The 19,703-nt window shown below is 41.3% G+C and overlaps 1 protein-coding gene across 2 annotated transcripts in view; it reads left to right on the top strand.

Moving 5' to 3' along the window:
* Positions 1-2,982: 2,982 nt before the first annotated feature.
* BOD1L1 (biorientation of chromosomes in cell division 1 like 1) overlaps positions 2,983-19,703 on the top strand; it is a 36,228-nt gene continuing 19,507 nt past the window's right edge. For both annotated transcript variants that reach the window (XM_058023990.1, XM_058023989.1), the window contains exons 1-10: positions 2,983-3,177; positions 3,574-3,698; positions 4,954-5,144; positions 6,297-6,896; positions 7,326-7,472; positions 8,787-8,950; positions 9,813-9,936; positions 10,287-10,431; positions 11,078-11,153; positions 12,042-18,150. In XM_058023990.1, coding sequence (XP_057879973.1) covers positions 2,983-3,177; positions 3,574-3,698; positions 4,954-5,144; positions 6,297-6,896; positions 7,326-7,472; positions 8,787-8,950; positions 9,813-9,936; positions 10,287-10,431; positions 11,078-11,153; positions 12,042-18,150 — 7,876 coding nt within the window. The remainder of the gene's footprint in view (positions 3,178-3,573; positions 3,699-4,953; positions 5,145-6,296; positions 6,897-7,325; positions 7,473-8,786; positions 8,951-9,812; positions 9,937-10,286; positions 10,432-11,077; positions 11,154-12,041; positions 18,151-19,703) is intronic.

Here is a 19,703-nt window from a genome sequence, read left to right as displayed (position 1 = left end):
TCTTGCAACTACAGCATTTCATGCTGCAGCTCAGCTGGAGCCACATATGCTGTTATTGATGAAGCATAAAACCTCAGCAAGGCTGGCACCATTTCTCTGCTGCTCCACAACACAGTGCACTAGATTGTGATTACTAGTGATGCTCCTAGGCATAATTTTGCCTTTTTTTAAGAAAAATTCTATAACAGTAAGCACCAGAAAATCTGAGGCTTTCTCTAACTAGAGACAATCATAAAAGTATACTGTTTATGCACAGGGGGAAACAAAAATGAAATATGCATCAGGCAGTGCACATTCATACAACAAATGAATTCAGCATCCACAGTTCTGGGGTTTATCGTGCCATAATAAACAACATACCAATAAGCTACACACTAAAAGATAATAAACCTCAGAGATGGATGGTAACACAGATGGTGCAAGGCACAGACATGTTACCCCATATGTAGAAGAAGAAGTGAGCAATTCATCCAGGACAGATCTCTTGTTGCTGTTGGGCAGCTTTAGAGCTTTTACTATCCAAGAATCTGCTCAGGCATTTCAGTTATTCCTGTTGAAAAGTCATGATTTTTACTACAGAACTCAAAATGTTACTAAAGAGCTCCCCTTTCTGTGTAGCCTTGTCTGTAAAAGATGACAGTGGTTAAAGAGGAACATCACCTTTGTAGGCTCAGTACTGACAGCAGTACTTTATCTTTGCAGAGCACAGAATTTTGCAATAGAGTTCATCATAGAGGAAGGGCATCTCCTATCACTACCAAATTTGTTCAGATTAATCCTTGACTCCTATGCAAAGTGAAGGACTTTTACCTTCTTTTTTTACTTTCTTAATCCAGCTGTCAACTGGATTTCAGTTACTTCACAAATTTAGATTCATTATCAGCATACTCATCATGAACGAAGTTTTGAGGAAAAAAACACACAAAGTGTTTCACTGAAAAACAGAAACCAGAAAACATCAACTAACCTGTCAAGTTCAGTTACCACTTTTATCAATTATGGTATAAACTGACCTCAAGAGAGTTTAAATCTATGAACACTCAGAATCAGCTGGGCACTTTGGCCACTCTGAATTTGACACTTGCAGTAGGCATCCACAGAATAACATTTCTGCAACATTGTCTAAAAAAGAGTGAGCTATTGCCAGTGCTTTATTTTTATTTATGCTACTACAAGCAACAGTATTTCCAAATTCATAGTATTTTATTCCTATTTCTGCTTCGGGTGAAAATCATGCCATTTGTGCCCCCAGTTAGACAAAAATGAGACAAAACATGAGACAAAAATATGTTAATCTGAAATCACAAGTTGCATGGCTTGCTGATGTGACAGCAATGGTTGAAATGGCTCTGCCCAGCCCTGGAGAAGTTCTCATATTCAGGGACAAAAAGCAAGCGCAGAGCCAGAAAGAAAAAAATATCTTCCCAGTCCCCTACAGAGCAGGGATTCTGAGCCACAAGCACCTTCCCTGAATTTTGTGACTTGTTCTTTCAAATACTTGTCCAGCCTGAAGTCATGTAACAATTTGTTCCCACAATATCATATACATTTCATTTCTGTTTGCCTCATATCTAAGTATTTTCTCAGCAATTTAAATATTGCTTGAAGTTTAGGAACTGCATCTGGAACTACATATGCTGTCTACTTTACTTAGAAGACATGATGAAACTTACTGAGACTTTATATATTAAATATATGCCAAAATATTAAAAGTTAGACTATCCTAAAAGAGAATGCAAAAGCAACTTTAGTTATAACCGGTCGGTAGACACATATAGCAGAGGCTACAGGTTAAATTGTGTCACACAGCACCAGGTCCAGATGCCTCAAACAATTCCAGGGACGGCGGCTCCACCACCTTGCTGGGCAACCCACGGCAACGCCTGACCACCCAAAACATGAAAAATATGAAAAGTGAAAAATGTTTTCTAATATCTAGTATTAGATATTAGAAAACATATCTAATATCTAATAATTTATCTAATATTCCTTGCCTCAGCACATTGGACAGTTGTCACCGTAACACCGTCACATGAAAAACAACTGCTAAGAAGGTAACCAGGAAACAAGAAATGGGTTGAAAACATTTCTTTCACAAGAGCACGTCAGAATACACTGATGTGTAAAGGTGGCAAATTTCAATTCAAGTATTTTAAGCATCATCTTCCAGCCGCCTTCTCCAGGGGTGCGGCGACAGCGGCTCCTGAGGCCGGACGGGGCGGGAGCGGAGGCAGTGCCTGCTACACCCCCAGTGCCCCGGAACAGCCCGCAGTCGTCCCAAGCGGCACCCGGACCCGGTCCCGATGGTCCCGATGGTCCCGATGGTCCCGATGGTCCCGATGGTCCCGATGGTCCCGATGGTCCCGATGGTCCCGATGGTCCCGATGGTCCCGATGGTCCCGATGGTCCCGCCCCGCCGCCGGTGACCCCGCGCGGCCCCGCCCCGCCCCGCGCCGGCCCCGCCCCGCCCCTGAGGGAGGAAGCGCGCGGCGCCGCCCGCACGGTGATGGCGGCGGGCGCAGGAAGGGGCGGGCCGCAGGGCGGGGCCGGGGCTCGCCACCGGGAGTGCGGCAGCGGCGAGGGGCGGCCGGGGAGAGGGGCGCGCCCGCGGTGCTCGCAGCGCCCAGCGGCGGCCGCGCCACGCGGGGGGCCGTGGGCGCGGGGGGAGGAGGCCGAGCGGCGCCGCGGCCGCTCCTCTCCCCCCTCAGCCCGGCGGGTCGGGGTCGCACCGGCCCGGGGGCCGCGAGCGGCTCCGCCCCCTCCGCCCCTGTGCAGGGCCCGCGGCGGCTGCGCGCGGCCCCGCCAGTGCTCGTCCCGCGCCGATGGCGCCGCTCTCGGCGGCGGCGCCTCCGCCTCCCCCCGCGCCGCTTCCTCCCGCCGTCCCCTTCCGCTTCCGGGGTCAGCGCCGCCGCTGCTCGCTGAGCAGCCCCGTCCCGGGGCCCGGCCGGCACCGCCGGCAGCAGCCGCCGCCCCGCCGCCCCCATGGCCACCAACCCCCAGCCCCCGCCGCCCCCGCCGCCGCCCCCTCAGCAGCCGCCGCCGCTGCCGGGGGCCGGGGCCGGCGCGGGGGGCGGCGCGGCCGAGCCCGAGCTGGTCTCCATGATCGTTAACCACCTCAAGAGCCAGGGGCTCTTCGACCAGTTCCGCCGCGACTGCTTGGCCGACGTGGACACCAAGGTGCGGGCGGGCGGGACCGGAGGCTCGGGGGGGTCCCAGCGCCCCGGGCTGTGGCCGGTCGGGGACGGGCCCGGTCCGGGACAGCGCGCTCGGCGGGGCGGAGCGGCCGCTGGGCCCGCGTGGGGCTCCGGCTCCGCTCGCGGCCGGGGGAGAGCCGGAGCCCCGTGTTGCGCGGGGAGCGCGGCTGGCCGGCCGGGCACACACGGTCTCACACAGCCGGTTCGCGCGGGCTCCGGCCGGACAGCGTTTAACGCGCTGAATCCGCAGGGCAGCGGCTGCGCCCGCACAGCACCGGGGGTCCGACCGGGGCTCCCGCTGTACCAGCCTGGCCTCCGGGAGGATAACCAGCCGCTTTCATGATGCTCCCTGTTCAACATCTCTGCTGTTGCTTTCTAGCCTGCCTACCAGAATTTGAGACAGCGCGTTGACAACTTTGTTTCCAACCACTTGGCAACTCATACCTGGAGCCCTCATCTCAACAAGAACCAGCTGAGAAATAACATTAGACAGCAGGTTCTCAAGTAAGTTACAGCTCTGGGATTTCTCTGAACATGCCCGTGTGCTGTGATAGGTGACAGAGGGTCTGGGTCAATGTAAGGTGGGTTGCTTTCTTCAGAGACACTTCTGAAGAAGTTGGGTTGTTTTCCACTCTCAGTGTTTAAAAAGTTACTACTGGGGGTAGTAACTCTCCATCAGTATTAGTCAGAATGAGACTGCAGATGTTCTCTGATCTGATCCAAGCTTATGCAGGGAGGGGACCTCGATTTTGACTTGAGATGTAACCCTAGCTAAAGGCTACCTTTGCTTTTTCTTTTAAGGGAGATGTTAATAAAATTGCAGTTATAATTTTTAGAGCTAAGGAGAAACATTCCACAGACTAAACTCTGCAAAGTATAAAGCTAAGGTCATGACATGGAAAAATGGATTTAAATCTGGCTGGACATAGAAGAGGTTTTAAGAACTGGTGTTATGTTAAAAGTATGTCAGACAGTTCAACCTGTATTACATTATTTCACGAAGGTTCCTCCAGTCTTTCTTCTCAAATTTTAGACTCACAAGAGACATTAAGAAATTTTTTCAAGGTACCATGAGTTTGGCCATTAAATTGGGTCAAACCCTGGATTTGGGGACAAACCTAATCACTTGTGCTGTGACGGTACCATTGGTAACTTGTACTGAGGCCTGTTTGGTTTGTAGGGAGGAGAGCAACTGTTCTTTGTTGTTAAAGAAGAAATGCCAACAAGAGGTAGCATGTGTCCAACAGAAGACTACAAGGGCTATAAAGAGATAAGCTTTATAGCTGTGGGTTTTCTTTTCTGTTTTATTTTACTGAAGATTAAATGTGTTCTGTACAGCTGCAGAACTTGCCACCTTATACTGGGCAGAGAGTAACTTAGGGTAGTTTAAAAAAAACCAGTAGTTTAGTAGTTATTTATGCCTCATGCCATCTATAATAAATCTCTTTTTTGCTATGGTAATTGGTGATACAAGGTTTCTTCTAAATTTTTTCCAAAAAATGTTTTTTTGCAGTTAGATAGCACTTTTAAGTGTGACCACTAATCATATAGGAACAGGCTGCTTGTTGGATTAGTTCCGTGTGCTTGGATTGTTTTTTCCTTACGTTTTTTCTTACGAGTAAGGCACAGGCTAAATGCATAGCTGTGAGAATGCTCAGAAAACATTAGTGCTTCATTGGAGCACATCTAAATGATCATATTTCATTAATATGTTATTAAAAACTAATTTTTCGTACTAATTTATGTAACTTTGTTCCAGGTCTGGAATGTTGGAATCGGGAATTGACAGAATTATTTCTCAGGTTGTGGACCCAAAGATCAACCACACATTCAGACCTCAGGTGGAAAAAGCTGTCCATGAATTTTTAGCCACATTGAATCACAAAGAGGAGGCAGGCCCCAGTGCGTCTCCAAGTGAGGAGAAAGCAGATGCTTCTGTTACAGTACAAGGTATTCTGCTATTTCTGAGTAGTCTGTTAACAAAAGAATGGGATTTGGGAGTGCAGAATCATTGACTAGGTTTTCTGTTGCCATAACGTTGTTAGTATCAGTATTAGCAAGCTAAGATCCAGGCAGCATGCCAGAACACTTGTCTCTTACTCTATGTGTAGAGGTAGAAAGCACAAGAGATGTCACGCTGTTATGACCGTGTCACTCTTTCACTTCTGCTTGAGATTGTGGGATCAGTTTATTGTGGGGAGAAGAGTTGGTCTCAGTATTAGAGAATCAGATAAGACCTAGACTGTAAGAGAAGAATGATGCAACTTTTTTGTCTGTCAGTAAAGAGAATTCTTTAAGAGGTAGTTAACTGTGCAGTTGCTGTGTGTCATGGAATTTGGATGGCTAAGGTCCTCATATTACCTGTATTAATTTCTGAACACTCCTGCAGATAATTGTCTATTCTTTCCTGTTCTGAGAGGCTCTGCAGCCATCCATCTATTTGTAACCTTTATTTAAATCCACGCCTTTTTCCTGTGAAGCCCCCTTCCTTTAAAATGGGTTAACAAGTCAACTGCAGTAGGTAGTACTAGTCTAGTTGTCCAAGTTCAGAGCTGGTTCTAAAATGATAGAAGAGTGCTAAGGTATTTCTGATAATCCTGTTGTTATATAGTCCATATGCTGAGTCAATTTTCCATTACATTTATGGAGATATTAGAGGTGTGAGCTACTGCCTTTCTCTTGCAGTGTATATACATGTGTATTCATAGAATATATATGATATATGTAGTATTTTAGCCACAGTTATCATCCTACTTGGGATGTTGGTGAAGTTGAACAAGGGCTGTGCTCAGATGTCCCTCCCATTGACAATCCTCCCTTTCTCTAGGCAGAGCTCAGGAACTGTGGTGTGTCACAGAGCAAAATGGGTCTCTAGTAATTGTATGGTGTTTGCTGCAGGAATGCAACATCTTGGAGATTTTTGTTCAGTTATTTTTTTTTTAGCCAAAATCTCTCAAGCAGAATTAGTCAAATATTTTAGTTAGGTATATGTATTTTGTAGAGAGTGCTTATTCTGTTTCTTTTCACGTGTTTAACCCTCTATCAGAACAGAATTACGGAAACAACGGTGAAGTAAAATTCTTTTCTTTCTTACTATTCAAGGTGTCACTGCTACAACTTCAAGTGCTAATGTAGCTAGTGATGCAATGTCCATTTTGGAAACAATAACTTCTCTTAATCAAGAAGCAAGTGCTGCCAGGGCTTCCACAGAGACCTCCAATCCCAAGAACAATGACAAAGTTGCAAAAAAACTCTCATCTCAGCAGAGTGTGGATGGTAGTACTGATAAAGAGAGAAATGCAGAGGACTTGCCAGACAAAGCAATTTGTGACCTTTCTGGAGAAGGGGCTGAAACACTTGCAAAGTGTGAAGATTTAAATGAGCTTCCCTGCCAAAGTGAAGAAACAAAAAATTCAGCAAAGGATGCTAATACATTTACAAGTAAAGATATTCCACAGGAAAGTGAAGATGTGAAGAGTAAATTATTGGATAAATCTGACAGGAAATCAGAGAGCAGTGAAAAAAGTGAAAGAAGAAAAGAAAAGAAGGAAAAGCTTGACAAGAAATCTGATCATTCAAAGAAAAGTGATGATACTACAAAGTCAAAAGAAGAAAAGCAAGCAAAAGAGTCGGAACCAGTGAAACACTTAGTTCCAGAAAAAAATAGCAATAAACACAAAACAACTGAAAGCACTAAAGAAGGTATGGTATGGGCAATGCTCTTCCTCAAAATAGGGATAAGGAGTGAGGTTTTTAAGTTAATTCAGGAGTTGAATCTATATTTGGAATGTAAGTTTTCTGCTAGTTCTGGCAAAGTGGTCTGCTAATGACAATTGGATTTGATCCCTCTCTTAACTGAGGTAGCTGAATTAGGAGTCAGATGACCTTTGATTTCTCAGCTATGTGATTGGTCATCTTAATTTGGCAAGTTCTCTCAACAATTTCAGTCCTCATTTAAAGTTTATAGTTCTGCCTCAGTGATTTTTGTTTTGAATAAACATTTTGTTTTCTTATTTCTAATTCTTAGCATAGTTTTGTTTTCTGTGACAGAATTGATGTTTTGGTAGGAAAAGTTTAACAGACTCAGTGTGCTGCCTTACAGCCCTTTGTTTTTACTTTTTCCTTTGCAAGAAAACATGTTAATAGATTCAGATGTGGATGTACTCAGTGACATCACGGTCAGCTCTGTCCACACCAGTGACCTTTCTTCCTTTGAAGAGGAGAGCGAAGAGGAGCCTGTAATTTCTGACAGTACTGAAGAGGGGGAGATCACATCAGGTGGTAATATAATTACATTGTTAACTGGCAATAAGGAGTATGTAATGCTTTTGTTGAGTGCACCATGTTGTAAATGTGAGGGTTTGCGATATTGTACCTACCTATGGGAGAGGCTTTGAATGTGAACTGGGTGATATTTGTGCATGTGCAAAAGATGAGTAGTGGGTTTACTTTTTTAATATTTTTATTCATATAATATAGTATATTGTAAACATTGTAAATCTTTTTTATGCTACAGTATTACATAGGTGACAAAAGCACTTAATAGTGAATGTCACTGTTCTGTGGGCTTTCTTCCTCTCCCATCTGCCATGAACTTGGAGTAACACCTGGAGTGCTTTGTGGTTGTAGCTAACTTTGTAGCTGACATATTGGGTTTAGAGCTTTAGGGTTCAGGAGCTTTGCCACAGTAGAAAGAACAGGAATGGATCTAGTTTTAAAAGTTCAGAAACACCAAGTCGTTTCACTGATTGTGTTGCCTTTTTGTGTTCTCCCTGTGTAGTACAGACTTTTTCATTTCTGTAGTTAATAAAACTTTCCACCTTATAATGCAGAATGCCTTAGTACCTGAATGAGTTCTCTCAAGTATGCTCACAGCTTACCTTTTCTGCTTCTAGCTTATATTCTAAAAATCTAATTTAGAAGCACTGAATCACTTGTGTATTCTCTGGCTTTGGTCTTACTTTGAAACATGACAGATTGTGTTAGTTATGACTAAATATTTATGAAATGAAGGCAAGCCTTAAGTACATTTGATGAATACAAATAATTTGTACAGTATTGCACTATATCTAGTAATACTGATAAAACTGGAATATATTTATTTATTTTTATTTGATTAATACTTAGATGTGTGTAACCAACAGTGTGTTTTTTGTATGTATTTCAGTAGGCCAGCTAGTTTTTATGTGCTGAAATACTGTACTGGTATTTTTGGTGTGGGGAGAGCTAGAATTTAATACATAGCAGAAATTATATTGACTTCTCATGCATAGCTAGCTACTAAATACTATGTGCAAAGGGGCAGTGGGATTAGAGGCAAGAGGGGTAAGCCCAGTTGTTGTGTCCTGGTTTATTAATGGGCTTGTGTTGTGCAATTTTTTGGCTGAATGATATACACAAACACATCAATGCACTTCGATTTTTTTCATAATCTGGTGATATTTTGATACTAAAAGAATTTAATTTGACTGTTCATGGTTTTAGAGTAAATAACGGTTGATACGTTTTGAGTAGTTTTGCCTTCTCAAAAGTTATGCTGAAAGCACTGGCCTGATTTATCAATATACTCTACCCTGACCAACCTTTGTTTAGATGAAGAGGAGAAAAGCAGCCAAAGTAAGACGAAGCCGCAGGAGCTGAGCGATGGGAGAGCCAAGCCCGTGCGCCACACGTACGTGCGCAAGCCGTTCCTCTACTCCAAGTACTTCAGTGACTCTGACGATGAGCGAACCGTGGAGCAGCGCCGGCAGTCCATTGTGAGTGCCCCTGTGCTACTGCTCACGTCCCTGCCCCACAACTTTTTAAAGCAGAAATTCCACTGCTGGTTTGGTGATGGTTTGTGCAAGGGGGAGTCTTCAGTTTCTTCTCCCTCAGGGATTTTTCTTTTAATCCTTATACTACAGCTGCCCTTTATTCAGGTTTCTGTCAATATGGCACAATCTGGTTATAGTTAGAAGGCTTCTGGCAGTGAAAGCAATGATAGTTTTCTATCTCCTTCCCCCCCCCCCCCCCCCCCGCAAAATACTGCAACAATATGGATGAAAAAAGTAGCATATCTACCTGCAGCCTGCCTTCAGCACATTTTTTTGGTAGATCAGGCTTGTGTAGAGTACTGCAGGCTACTTCATTACCCCAGCACTTTACAAATGTAGTCCTTGCTGACCATGAAATCAGTAGTTTGTAGCAAGTCTGCAGTCGCTGAGAATGGAAACAGATTTAAGCATGTGCACTCTGTTCTGTGGCAGAAGGGCCAGCAGACAGAAGAAGGAGCAGCAGTTCTTTTAGATTTCTCTGTTGGCCAGATGCATATATTTATACCTATAATAAATATGTATATATTGTATGTACATACAGAGAAAAAATACATTCTTTGAGAAGGTTGCATAGCTTCAGTCTGCAGTGTTGAGCAGCAAGGAAATTCTGGAACTCAGCTAATTTACCTTCACAAAAATATTAGAGGATTCCATTAACTTTTATATGATTTCTAAGGTGTATTTATGTTTTAGTTTTCCGTAAGCTACAGTGTTCTGTTTTCTGGGGGGTTTGGACTTATATTTGTAGTCAAAGAATGCTCTTTAACCTAATGATAAATCGTTTACCTTGGTTTTGTATCTCTAGGCCAAAGAAAAAGAGGAGAGACTCCTCAGAAGACGAATTAACAGAGAGAGACTTGAAGAAAAACGTAAACAGAAGGCTGCAGAAAAGACAAAATCCCTAAAAACTGGAAATCAGAATGTTAAAGGTATGAGAGGAAAAGCTGTGAGTGGCCCACACCACCCTGCTCTCGCTTACCCTCCGTAGAATAAAACATTCAGTTTTGAATAGTGGTCATATAGGGCTATTGTCATTTCCGTCCCTTAATAACCCAACATCTCAACAGTGATGTAACAGAAAAAACTATAATTCAAAGAATTAATACAGAATTTCTTCTTCACTTTTTCATATATCCATTGCACTACTTAAGCTTAATTAACACCTAACTGCTATTCTCTGCTATGCCTTAGTACTCTCTGTACTGCTTTCTGTCATGTTTATAGCTGAAACTCTAATATAATGATGTGTATGTGTTTCACCATTTGTGTATTATTTTAGGAAAAAGTGGCTTGCAATTAGAAGAACCTTCATCAAAAAGTCTAGAGTCAAAAACAGCTGGTACCAGCATTAAGGATGTGCTTAAAGAACAGAAATTTTTGGAAAAAAAAGTGGCCCTGAGCAGAAAAAGAAAAAGAGATTCAAGGTATTTACGTATTTGCTCAAAAGGACTTAATGTTTTGAACATTCATTTTTGCAGATTGGAAAGGTTCTTTTCTACTTTCTACTTAGCCTTATCCATTTAAACAGTTTTTTTTCTTTAAATATTTGCATAATATTGTTGCTAATAAGCATGAAATTCTAGCAGAAAAATTACAACTGATTAAATATATTGCAGCTCAGTAGCTGTCTTTGTGGTTTTTCACAGAATGGTAATAAAGACATGAGAATGGAGAGCTCTTACATGTTTGTGAGTCTAATAGGCAAGTCAAGTTGGCTTCATCTTTAGGTAGATATTTCATGTAGATACATACCTTTGTACAAAACTGTCTACATATAGGTAGATATGGGGCAAGGAGGACTTTTACCCATATTAGGACAACAACAGTACTAATGTCCTTCTAATACTGCTTAAAAGCACTGGTATTCAGGGTATTTTTGAAGCTGATATATATAATTTTATAAGAGAAAAAAGCCTGGGTGGATTAGTCAGAAGTTTAATGATCATGCTCTGTTTCTGTATTTTTAGTGGGCATTTCTCTTGCATTCAGCTTTGAATGCAGAAAGTTTGCAAAGCAGTGTTAGGCTGGTACCAATTGTTCTTTGTTAAATTGTCCAAATACCTGTTTCAGGCATGCTGAAGATAGCTGCAGAAAGAAAAATGAGCCATCTGAAGAAGATTCTAAAGAAATACAAAAGACAAATGAGGTATGTGTCTCCTAGGTATAAATCTTCCAATCTTCCCTTTAATTCTGATGGTACTCTTTCATATGTCCACGCCAAACTGCATATAGTTGCATTCGTTCTCACTGATAAGTTTTTCCCTGCCCGTTCCTTCAGTTGTATTAGTGATCTGACATCACTGTAGTAATGTTTTCTGAATTGCAATAGCCACTGAAATGTGGTCTGTGTATTCAGTGCTGATGCATGTTGTAGTAGAATCTGAGATGCAGTTTGAGCCCTAATCTGTGAAGCATGCTGGGTTTTTAAAAAGAGCAGTGTCTTTTATATGCAAAGACTTGAGCTTGGTCTGTTTTAACTTCTCACTGGAAAGTGAAAGGAAAACTGACTGTGCTCCACCACAAAAGGAAAGAAAATTTTTATGGTGAGAATTTTATAAATAAAATTGTTTAAACTAAAAAAGGTGATGTCGAAGTTCAAGTAGAAGTCTACATGTATCTTTAAGTTTTAATGTGTTGTTCAGTTTCAGATTTTTAGTTACAGTTTTGTTTTACCAGACAGCATAATAGCTATTTAAGGTAGCCTACAGAGTACTTGAAATTGTGATTGTCTATTCAAAAACCTTTTAAAGTCATTTTAGAAAAATTACCTTATGAAGAAAAAATAATAAAGTTCAGACAGCTTAAGGATAACTTCTTCTGCTTTCAATTTTTCCACTATAGCAGATAGCTGAAAGAAAAATGGTAATTTTCATTTCCTGGCTATAATGAATTTTTATTACAATATTAAGTGTATTCCCTAGTGTATTAAGGTTTTTTTTTCAAAAATTTGTGCTTGTCAGTTCTGTTCAGGCACATTAGTGAGGGAACTGTGTAATGTGTACTTATATATATTCTTTAAAAATCTCTTTTGTAGACCTCTGAAAAAAATTCTTCCAAAGAATTGAAGCACAATCATGGAAAAAATGAAGTCTGTAAACAACTTAGAAGACTTTCGGAATGGGGGCATTTGGCTGAGGAAAGCAAAAGTGATTCTAAAGCAGAAAAAGAACATAAAAGAAAAACTTCCACTTCTCTTCATGCTGATGGAGCTCAGCAGGACAGTGAAACAAGGGATCCAAAAAAACAACTGGATAAAGCAGAAGTCAATACTGAAGAACTGCAGAAGCAGAAATCCATATCTAAGAATGAAAAACATCCCAAAAAAGATACTGACACAGAAATTCAACATATGAGAAATTCTGCCAAAAAAGAAGCCAAGTCTTACAGAGATAAAAATGAAAAGGACAGAACTGCTTTAGAAGATAAACTTCCTTTAAAGCACAAATATAAAGGAGATGGTATTCACAAGTCAGGTGAAGATGTTGAACTTCATTCATTTGAGCGAAGTTTGAAAGGAGAGGATGGTGGCCAGAAACATAATCAACAAATAAAGGTTTCCTCAGATGACAAAAGTGAAAGAAAAAGCAAACACCGAAGTGAGCGGAAAGTGTCAGTAACAGGGAAAGATGGAAAAAACCCTTCTGAATCAACCTTAAAAGCTGAAGAATTGCTGCGGAAGGAAAACAAAAAAGACAGACATCTCTCAACAGACAAACCAAGAGCAGAATGCAAGACCAAAAGGTCCTTGAGTGATTCTAAGCCACAGAAGGATTCCATAAGTGCCTCAAAACAACCTGGTTCAGCATCACACAGAAGGAGTGAAAGCTACTCAGAGGATAAACGTGAAATAGAATCAACTAACTCTGATAGTAATGTAAAACTTGAAGATGGTGTTCATAAAGACAGACGAAGATCTAAGAGCCTTGCAGAAGACAAGATTTTGTTAAAGTCCAAGTCAAAGAGTCATAGTAAACAGTTCAAAGCATCTGAAACAGAATTACAAGAATTAACAAAACAAGACACTGGACAGAAGCTAGACAAAGATAAGAGCATGGAAGACAATGATTCAGATAAACAGCAGAAATCCAGGAATGAAGATAAAGGTTTAGAGGAGAGTGGTGCTGAGTTTCAGCTTGCAAGTGGCCCACAGTCAACTCAGGGATCACAAAAAGACTTTAGTCACAGAGTTAAGTTACATTCTGGAGAAAAAGGGGCTGTAAAAGAGAAATACAGAGGTGATAAAGACTTAAGTAATTCCAAACTAGAAAGAAGGTTCTCTGCTGAAGGTCATAAAAGCAGAAACTTAAAGCACAGCAACAAGGAAATAAAGAAGAAGGAAGAGAGCATCAAAGTGGAAGATAAAGATACTAAAGAAATGGATAGTGGGCATGAAAGATTATCTAATGTCACAATGGCAGTGGATAAAAAGCAAAGCAAGAAAGTCTCCTGTGAAAATAGGAAAGGCAGTATATCAAACCAAGATTTACTTAAGGAGGGAAAGCAATCGGTTAGCACAACTGAAAGCAGCCAGGTTCCAGCCTCTCAAAAGGCAACTATGAATAATGATGACTTGCATGCTGGTCATGAGGAAGAACTGATTGAACTTGATTTGAAAAAAACAAAAGCACAGGAAGCATCTAATATTGATGGAAAAAACATTCAAAACTCTCTCCATGCTACAGATGCCAAGTGTGCAGTAAAACAAAAAGTATCTCGTTCTATTTCAAATAAGGAGTTAAAACACAGCTTGGCAGATCCTGTAGCTTGTGAATCACAGTTTCTGCCTGCAGCTGAAAAAACTGTTGAACAAGATACTTCTAATAAACAAGTTGGTGCCTTAGACTCTTTGTCCAAAAAAGCTTCCATGGCTCAAGGTCCCAGTAAACAAGGGGCTTACAAAACAAGTACTGTGTATGAAACAAGTGGTAGAATCTTAAAGAATGCATCCAGTAAGGATCAGGCTTCAAAAGATAGCAGAAGACCAAAGAATTTAAAAACTGTGATAAATTCTAATTCAGATGATGTTCCTTTAGCAATTAATTCTTCAAGAGAAGATGCTGCTGATGCAAAATCCATAGATATGGATACGTCAGATTCTACAGATTCTTTAGGTACCGTGTCTAAAGAATGCCACAATTCAGAGGGGACTTCCTTATTGGAAGATGCTTTCCTTATGAAGAATGATATAGCACAGGTTGTATACATGGAACAAGATCGTGCAGTGCCAAGCTCTGTCATGAAAGATGGTGATAATAGCATCGTGGCAAACAGTACGGGAAAAGTGAATGAGGTGTCCCGGCCTGATGAGCAGGCAAGGGAAGACAGTACAGCTGGGGTGTGTAGGCGAGAAGATTACAATGAAGCAGCAAAGTCAGATGGCTCTCAAAAAAGGAAGTTAAAAAGAAAAGAGGGAAACTTGATGTCTGGCAAAACTGAAGATCATGGAGCAACAAAAGAACTTACAAGAAGAAAAGGAAGAGAGTGCTTGAATATAGATCCTTCCACAAAGGGAGAAAGAAGCACAATAATGGATAGTGTGGAAAAGAATAAGGTGCATGACACTGATAATATGATCCAGTCTTCCTCCGTTTTAGTGCCTGAAGGAGTTCCTGAGGAAAGTTTCAAAGGCTCTGTTTTAGCCAATGGTCAAGAAGGGACTAATGTGGTTGGCATGGACAAAAATGAAAGCAGTGCTGTAGGTACCAGTGCAGGAAGTAGTAAGCTTAGTTTGTTGTATAGCAGCCTACAAAAAACTCCTGCCAGTGCAATAGGAACTAGCACAGAAAAGATCACTGAGAGCACTGCAATGGCAACTAGTACAGGAGGAGAAGGAGCTGAGGGTACATCACATTCTGGAAAGGACAGTGATGCTACAACCACTTGCTCAGAAGAAGGTGAGGTGACAGTAATCTGCACAAGCATAGAAGCTGATGAAGGTTTCACAACAGGGATATGGGTAAAACGTAGTGAGGACTGCAGTTCTGTCACAGGAGCAGATGTTGGTGACTGTACTGTTGCAGCAGCCGAAGAAGGTGGTGGCAGTGTTGTCACTGAAGGATTAGCAGAAAGTGAAAGTTTCCTAACAAGTACAGAAGGAGAAGCAAATGGTGACTGTACCATGGTTGATGCAGAAGAAGGTGGTAAGGATTTAGTGAACCCAAGTGGAGTGGAAATCGAAGACAGTGTAAATAGTGCTGGGACAGAAGAAAAAGATGATGCTGTGACTAGTGCGGGCTCTGAAGAAAAGCCAAAGACCTCAACTTGTGTAGATACAGGCAAATTGGAAAGCTCTGTGTCCTGCTTAGGTGAAATGGAGAGCGATGGAGCTGTAACTAGTGCAGGGACAGAAACAGGTGAAGGGTCAACCAGTGGTGATAATTCAGGTGAATTTAGGGGCAATGTTACAGCTGGCCAAGTAAAAGAACATGAAAGTACTGTGACTTGCACAGGTGCAGAAGAAAGAGGTCATAACTTCATTGTGTGCTCTGTGACTGGTACAGATACCCAAGGAGAAAGTACCGTAACTGGTGCATGTGTTGCAGTGGTCACAGACAACAGTGCCACAGCTGGAACTAGCGGTGACAAATCTGAGGATATTGTAAATGGTGAAAGTGCAGTGACCAGCACAGGCATAACCCCAGAAGATGATGCTGAAATTTCAGCAGTCTGCACAGGGATAGAAGACAGCAATGAGGGATTTGTAGTTTGTTTAGAAACTGAAAAGTGTGAAAGTCTAATGGACAGTACAAGGGCAAAGGAAGAAACCAGTATCACTACAGTCAGTGTAGGTCTGTGTGATGATGAAGGTTTTGTGACTAGTACAGGCTCAAAAGAAGAGGATGAAGAAGGTGAGGACATCGTGAGCAGTACAGGAAGAGGAAATGAAGAAAATGAGCATGCTTCTACTTGTACAGGAGTGGAAAGTGAAAGTGCACTGATTTGTATCAGTGCAGAAGAAGGTGAAAGTTCCATTATCTGCATAGTTGCTGAACAAATGGAAGCTGAGTCAGGAGTGGCTGGCACAGATACAAATAAGCTTACTGTCGACAGCATGACAAGCGCAGAGAAAGAAGCTAATTGTGGCACAGACGGCAGAAGTGATAAAGGCATTGTTGAAAGCAGTGTGACCAGTGCAAGTGCTGCAGATGAGGGTGCCTTAGCTGCACAGACAGGAAAGCATGAAGGTACTTTGCTTCCCTCAGATGCTGGGGAATGTGAGGGTCCCATGACTAGTGCTATGGCCATGCAAGATAAGACACAGTTTGGTGCTGAAGATAAACATGAGAATGCCATGACTTCCTTTGACAGCAGAGGACTTGATACCTCTATAAGTAGTGCAGTTCCAAAGGATGAGGCTTCTCTTACTCCTGCTGACAGAGAAGTAAAGGTAAAAGGTGATGTAATCTCTACCAGCACAGTGGAAGATGCTCCTTTACATTCAGCCACAGATGCTGAAGAGGGTCCACTTGCTGTTGCAAGAGTAAATGAAAGTGGGGAAAACTCTATGATCTTAATAGACTCTGAAGACACAGTGCCTATGCCCAGCACAGCTGCAGAGTTTAAAGAGTGTGTGAATACTTCCAGCAGTAAGCCGGAGAAAGATGAGTGTGCTATGATTTCCACCAGTATTGTGGAGGAATTTGAGGCTCCTATGTCAAGTGCAGCTATTGAATATGATTGTCAGATCCCCTCAGTGAAAACAGAAGAAATAAATGAGAATACCATGGTTTCTGTAGATATGGAGGTGTATGAGGTTCCCATGCCTAGTGAATCCAGCACAGGAGGAGATGATAATGGTGATGATGGAAGTCACCCAACTGCTAGTGGGAAGGAGGAAAAGGATGAGTGTGCCATGATCTCCACAAGTGTTGTGGAAGAACAAGTAATCCTAATGTCAAGTGAAGTCACAGAAGAGGTGATTCAACACATCTCAGACACGGAGTCAAAGAATGAAACATTAATGATCTCTACAAGTTCAGCAGAATGTTTTGAAGCTCCTATGTCTAGTGTAGCTGTGCAAGATGAAAACAAACTCACTGCTTCAGAAACAGAAGGAAGATATGAAGCTGCTATGATCACTACAAGCATGACAGAAGAATGTGAGATAGTCTTGATCAGTGCGGCACCACAAGCTGAAAGTCAGCTCATCGTAGCAGGAGATGAAGGTGCCGTTCTCTCTCCAAATGCATCAGAGGAATGTAGGGTAGTGGAGACCACTGCAACTGTAGATGAACAGTTTGGACTAACTGCTTTCAATGCAGATGGGAAAAACAAAGGTTCTGTGATAATTGTGGAAGAATGTGGAGCTCCTGTGCTAAGAGTTGCAACTGACAGTGAAGATCAACACACTGCTTCAAATGTAGAAGATAAGGAGGAGGGGGCAGTGATCACTCTGAGCACAATGGAAGAATGTGATAGTCTCTTCACCTTCACAGTCATTGAAGAAAATCAACTTCCTGCTGAGAGCACAGAAGTGAAAGACAAAAGTGAAGAAATTTTTGATACTGCTAACCAGATTGAATGCATGCTTTCAACTACAGGCCCAGAAAAAAGTGAGAATTCTTTGCTTATTATTGGGAGAAAGAACGAGACACATGAGAGTGGGGTGAGGACAGAATCAGCAGCATCTCAGGCCACAGCAGACAGTGAAATCACAGAAGCAGATGAAAATGCAGTGAACCTCATGAGTGTAGATGAGGCCCTTTGTGTGGAGATTAGTACAGAGACTGCTGAGAGCCCTTCCCCAGAGGCAGGTGGGGATGATGAGCAAGCAGAAGATGTTTTGCACGAGGACAACACATCAGAACTCTCCAGTACGATTTCAGAAGCAGCGAAAGAGAGTGAAGCTGTAAAGAATGTAAACTATCAGTTAAATTCAAATGTACTTCTAGAAAGTGACTCACCTGAAGTAAGGACTTCCCTGCCTAAGACACAGGCTCTTTCCTTAGTTTCTGCAAATGAAGTGACTGTGAACACCAACCATGGTAAAGTAACAACAGAAGCAAAACTAGGGAAGAAAAGGGACCTCACTTCGTTGTCTGTAGAAAAGCTATGTGACAATGATGACAAAACCAGCTTGGTCAAAACAGGTGATACTGGCACTGAAGTTACTGTTCAGAAAAGTAATGCAACCTTTAATTCAGGTGAGCATTTATTTTTGTTTTTAATTCTTCAGTTCATAAGTTGTCATAAATGAATGAACATTATAGTTAGGAATAACTTATACTGTTCAAGTATACCTCACTTCTTTGTTAATACACTTAAACTGTTAATACACTTAAGAATTGGTGACAAATAAATAAGCATGTGATTCTGAGCAAACAAGGCTAACTGAGCACAATTACCTGAGCTGTGTTGGAGAACAAATATTGGAGTGCAAGAAATTACTAAAATACATTGACTTAAAGTTGTCAGCCAATATATAAAGTTATTTGCAAGGGGTAATTATTATGAAGGTACACATGGATTTTGTTATTAATGTGTTATGAAATTCAAAAAGTTTTTTAGGAAAGAGGATGCATGTCATTTTGACATATGTTCATCATTTTAGAAAGGTAACTTCATAATAATTTTGAAGATTGAGATTGGCCACCCTTAGTCATAACTGCAGATTTTCTCTGGGTTATTATTTAGTGATCATGTTCAGATTCACTATATTACACTTAATTTTGTCTTATGAATATACTTGAAATGGTTCTGCTTTGTGTTACAAAGGAATCAGCCAGTTATCCTAAATAAGTATTTTAAGTGAGCAATAGATATCTATTTTAAATAGAAAATTATATGAGTATATGGCATGAAGGATATCATACTCTGTATCCAGATCTATTTTTCTACACTAGCATATGAAGTGAATCTGCATGGTTGCTGGTTCCTAAAATACAGTGTAATGAACATCCTACTATTTTTAACCTTGCATGTATTTAACCCTCTGAAGTAGCTGAAGCACCAATTTTTTTGAACAATGATGAAGTATGTAGATGCTGTAATGAAGTCAAAGTTGTGACTTCATTATAAATTTTAAACTGTAGAAAAATCTGTTTATGCCACAGAAAGTGGAATGATGCTGGTCAAGTACTATTTTTTAAATCTTTTCCTTCTCATGTCTGTCTTTGCTATAATTTAAAAAAATATAATGTGGATTTAGGTCCAGTTTATTAAAGGCTGGCTATATTCTCCAGTTTTATTGACATTTGGGTTAAGAGAGCATTCTCTGCAGATTTTGGGATTTTAGGAATTTTTCTAGGAAAGATGCTGGTGTAGTAAGCTTGAAAAATGTTATTTGCTATTTATACAAGAGTCACATGAGCCATGAAAGTGTAAAATATTACACAGTAAAGTATTCCTATCTCAGTGCTTGCCTCAATCCTTGTTGTCCATTGATGTAGCTTTTATAAATGGTAATGGTACTTATTCTGTGGATTGCAACCATAATTTAATCATTTTGCATGCATCATTGGTGAATTATCATGTTGTAACTATTTCTCTTTGTTTAAAAGAGCTGTCCAAACAGGGTTCTGAAATAGGTTTTAAAGAAATGTTGTGGAACTCATGTGACTGCTGTTGCCATGGCCTGTTTTTAAGGTGTTACAAGCATACAGTTGTTCCCCTGGGGAATGAAATGGGAAAGGGGTTAATGATTTTCTGAAACTGTGTTGATGCTAACAGGAGCTACTGAGTTTTCAGTCTCTGTAGA

This window comes from Melospiza georgiana, chromosome 5 (genome assembly GCF_028018845.1).
Source record: "Melospiza georgiana isolate bMelGeo1 chromosome 5, bMelGeo1.pri, whole genome shotgun sequence".
Classification (NCBI taxonomy): Eukaryota; Metazoa; Chordata; class Aves; order Passeriformes; family Passerellidae; genus Melospiza; species Melospiza georgiana.
Note: the sequence above shows the minus strand (reverse complement) of the source record. Positions and strands in the feature narration are given on the sequence as shown.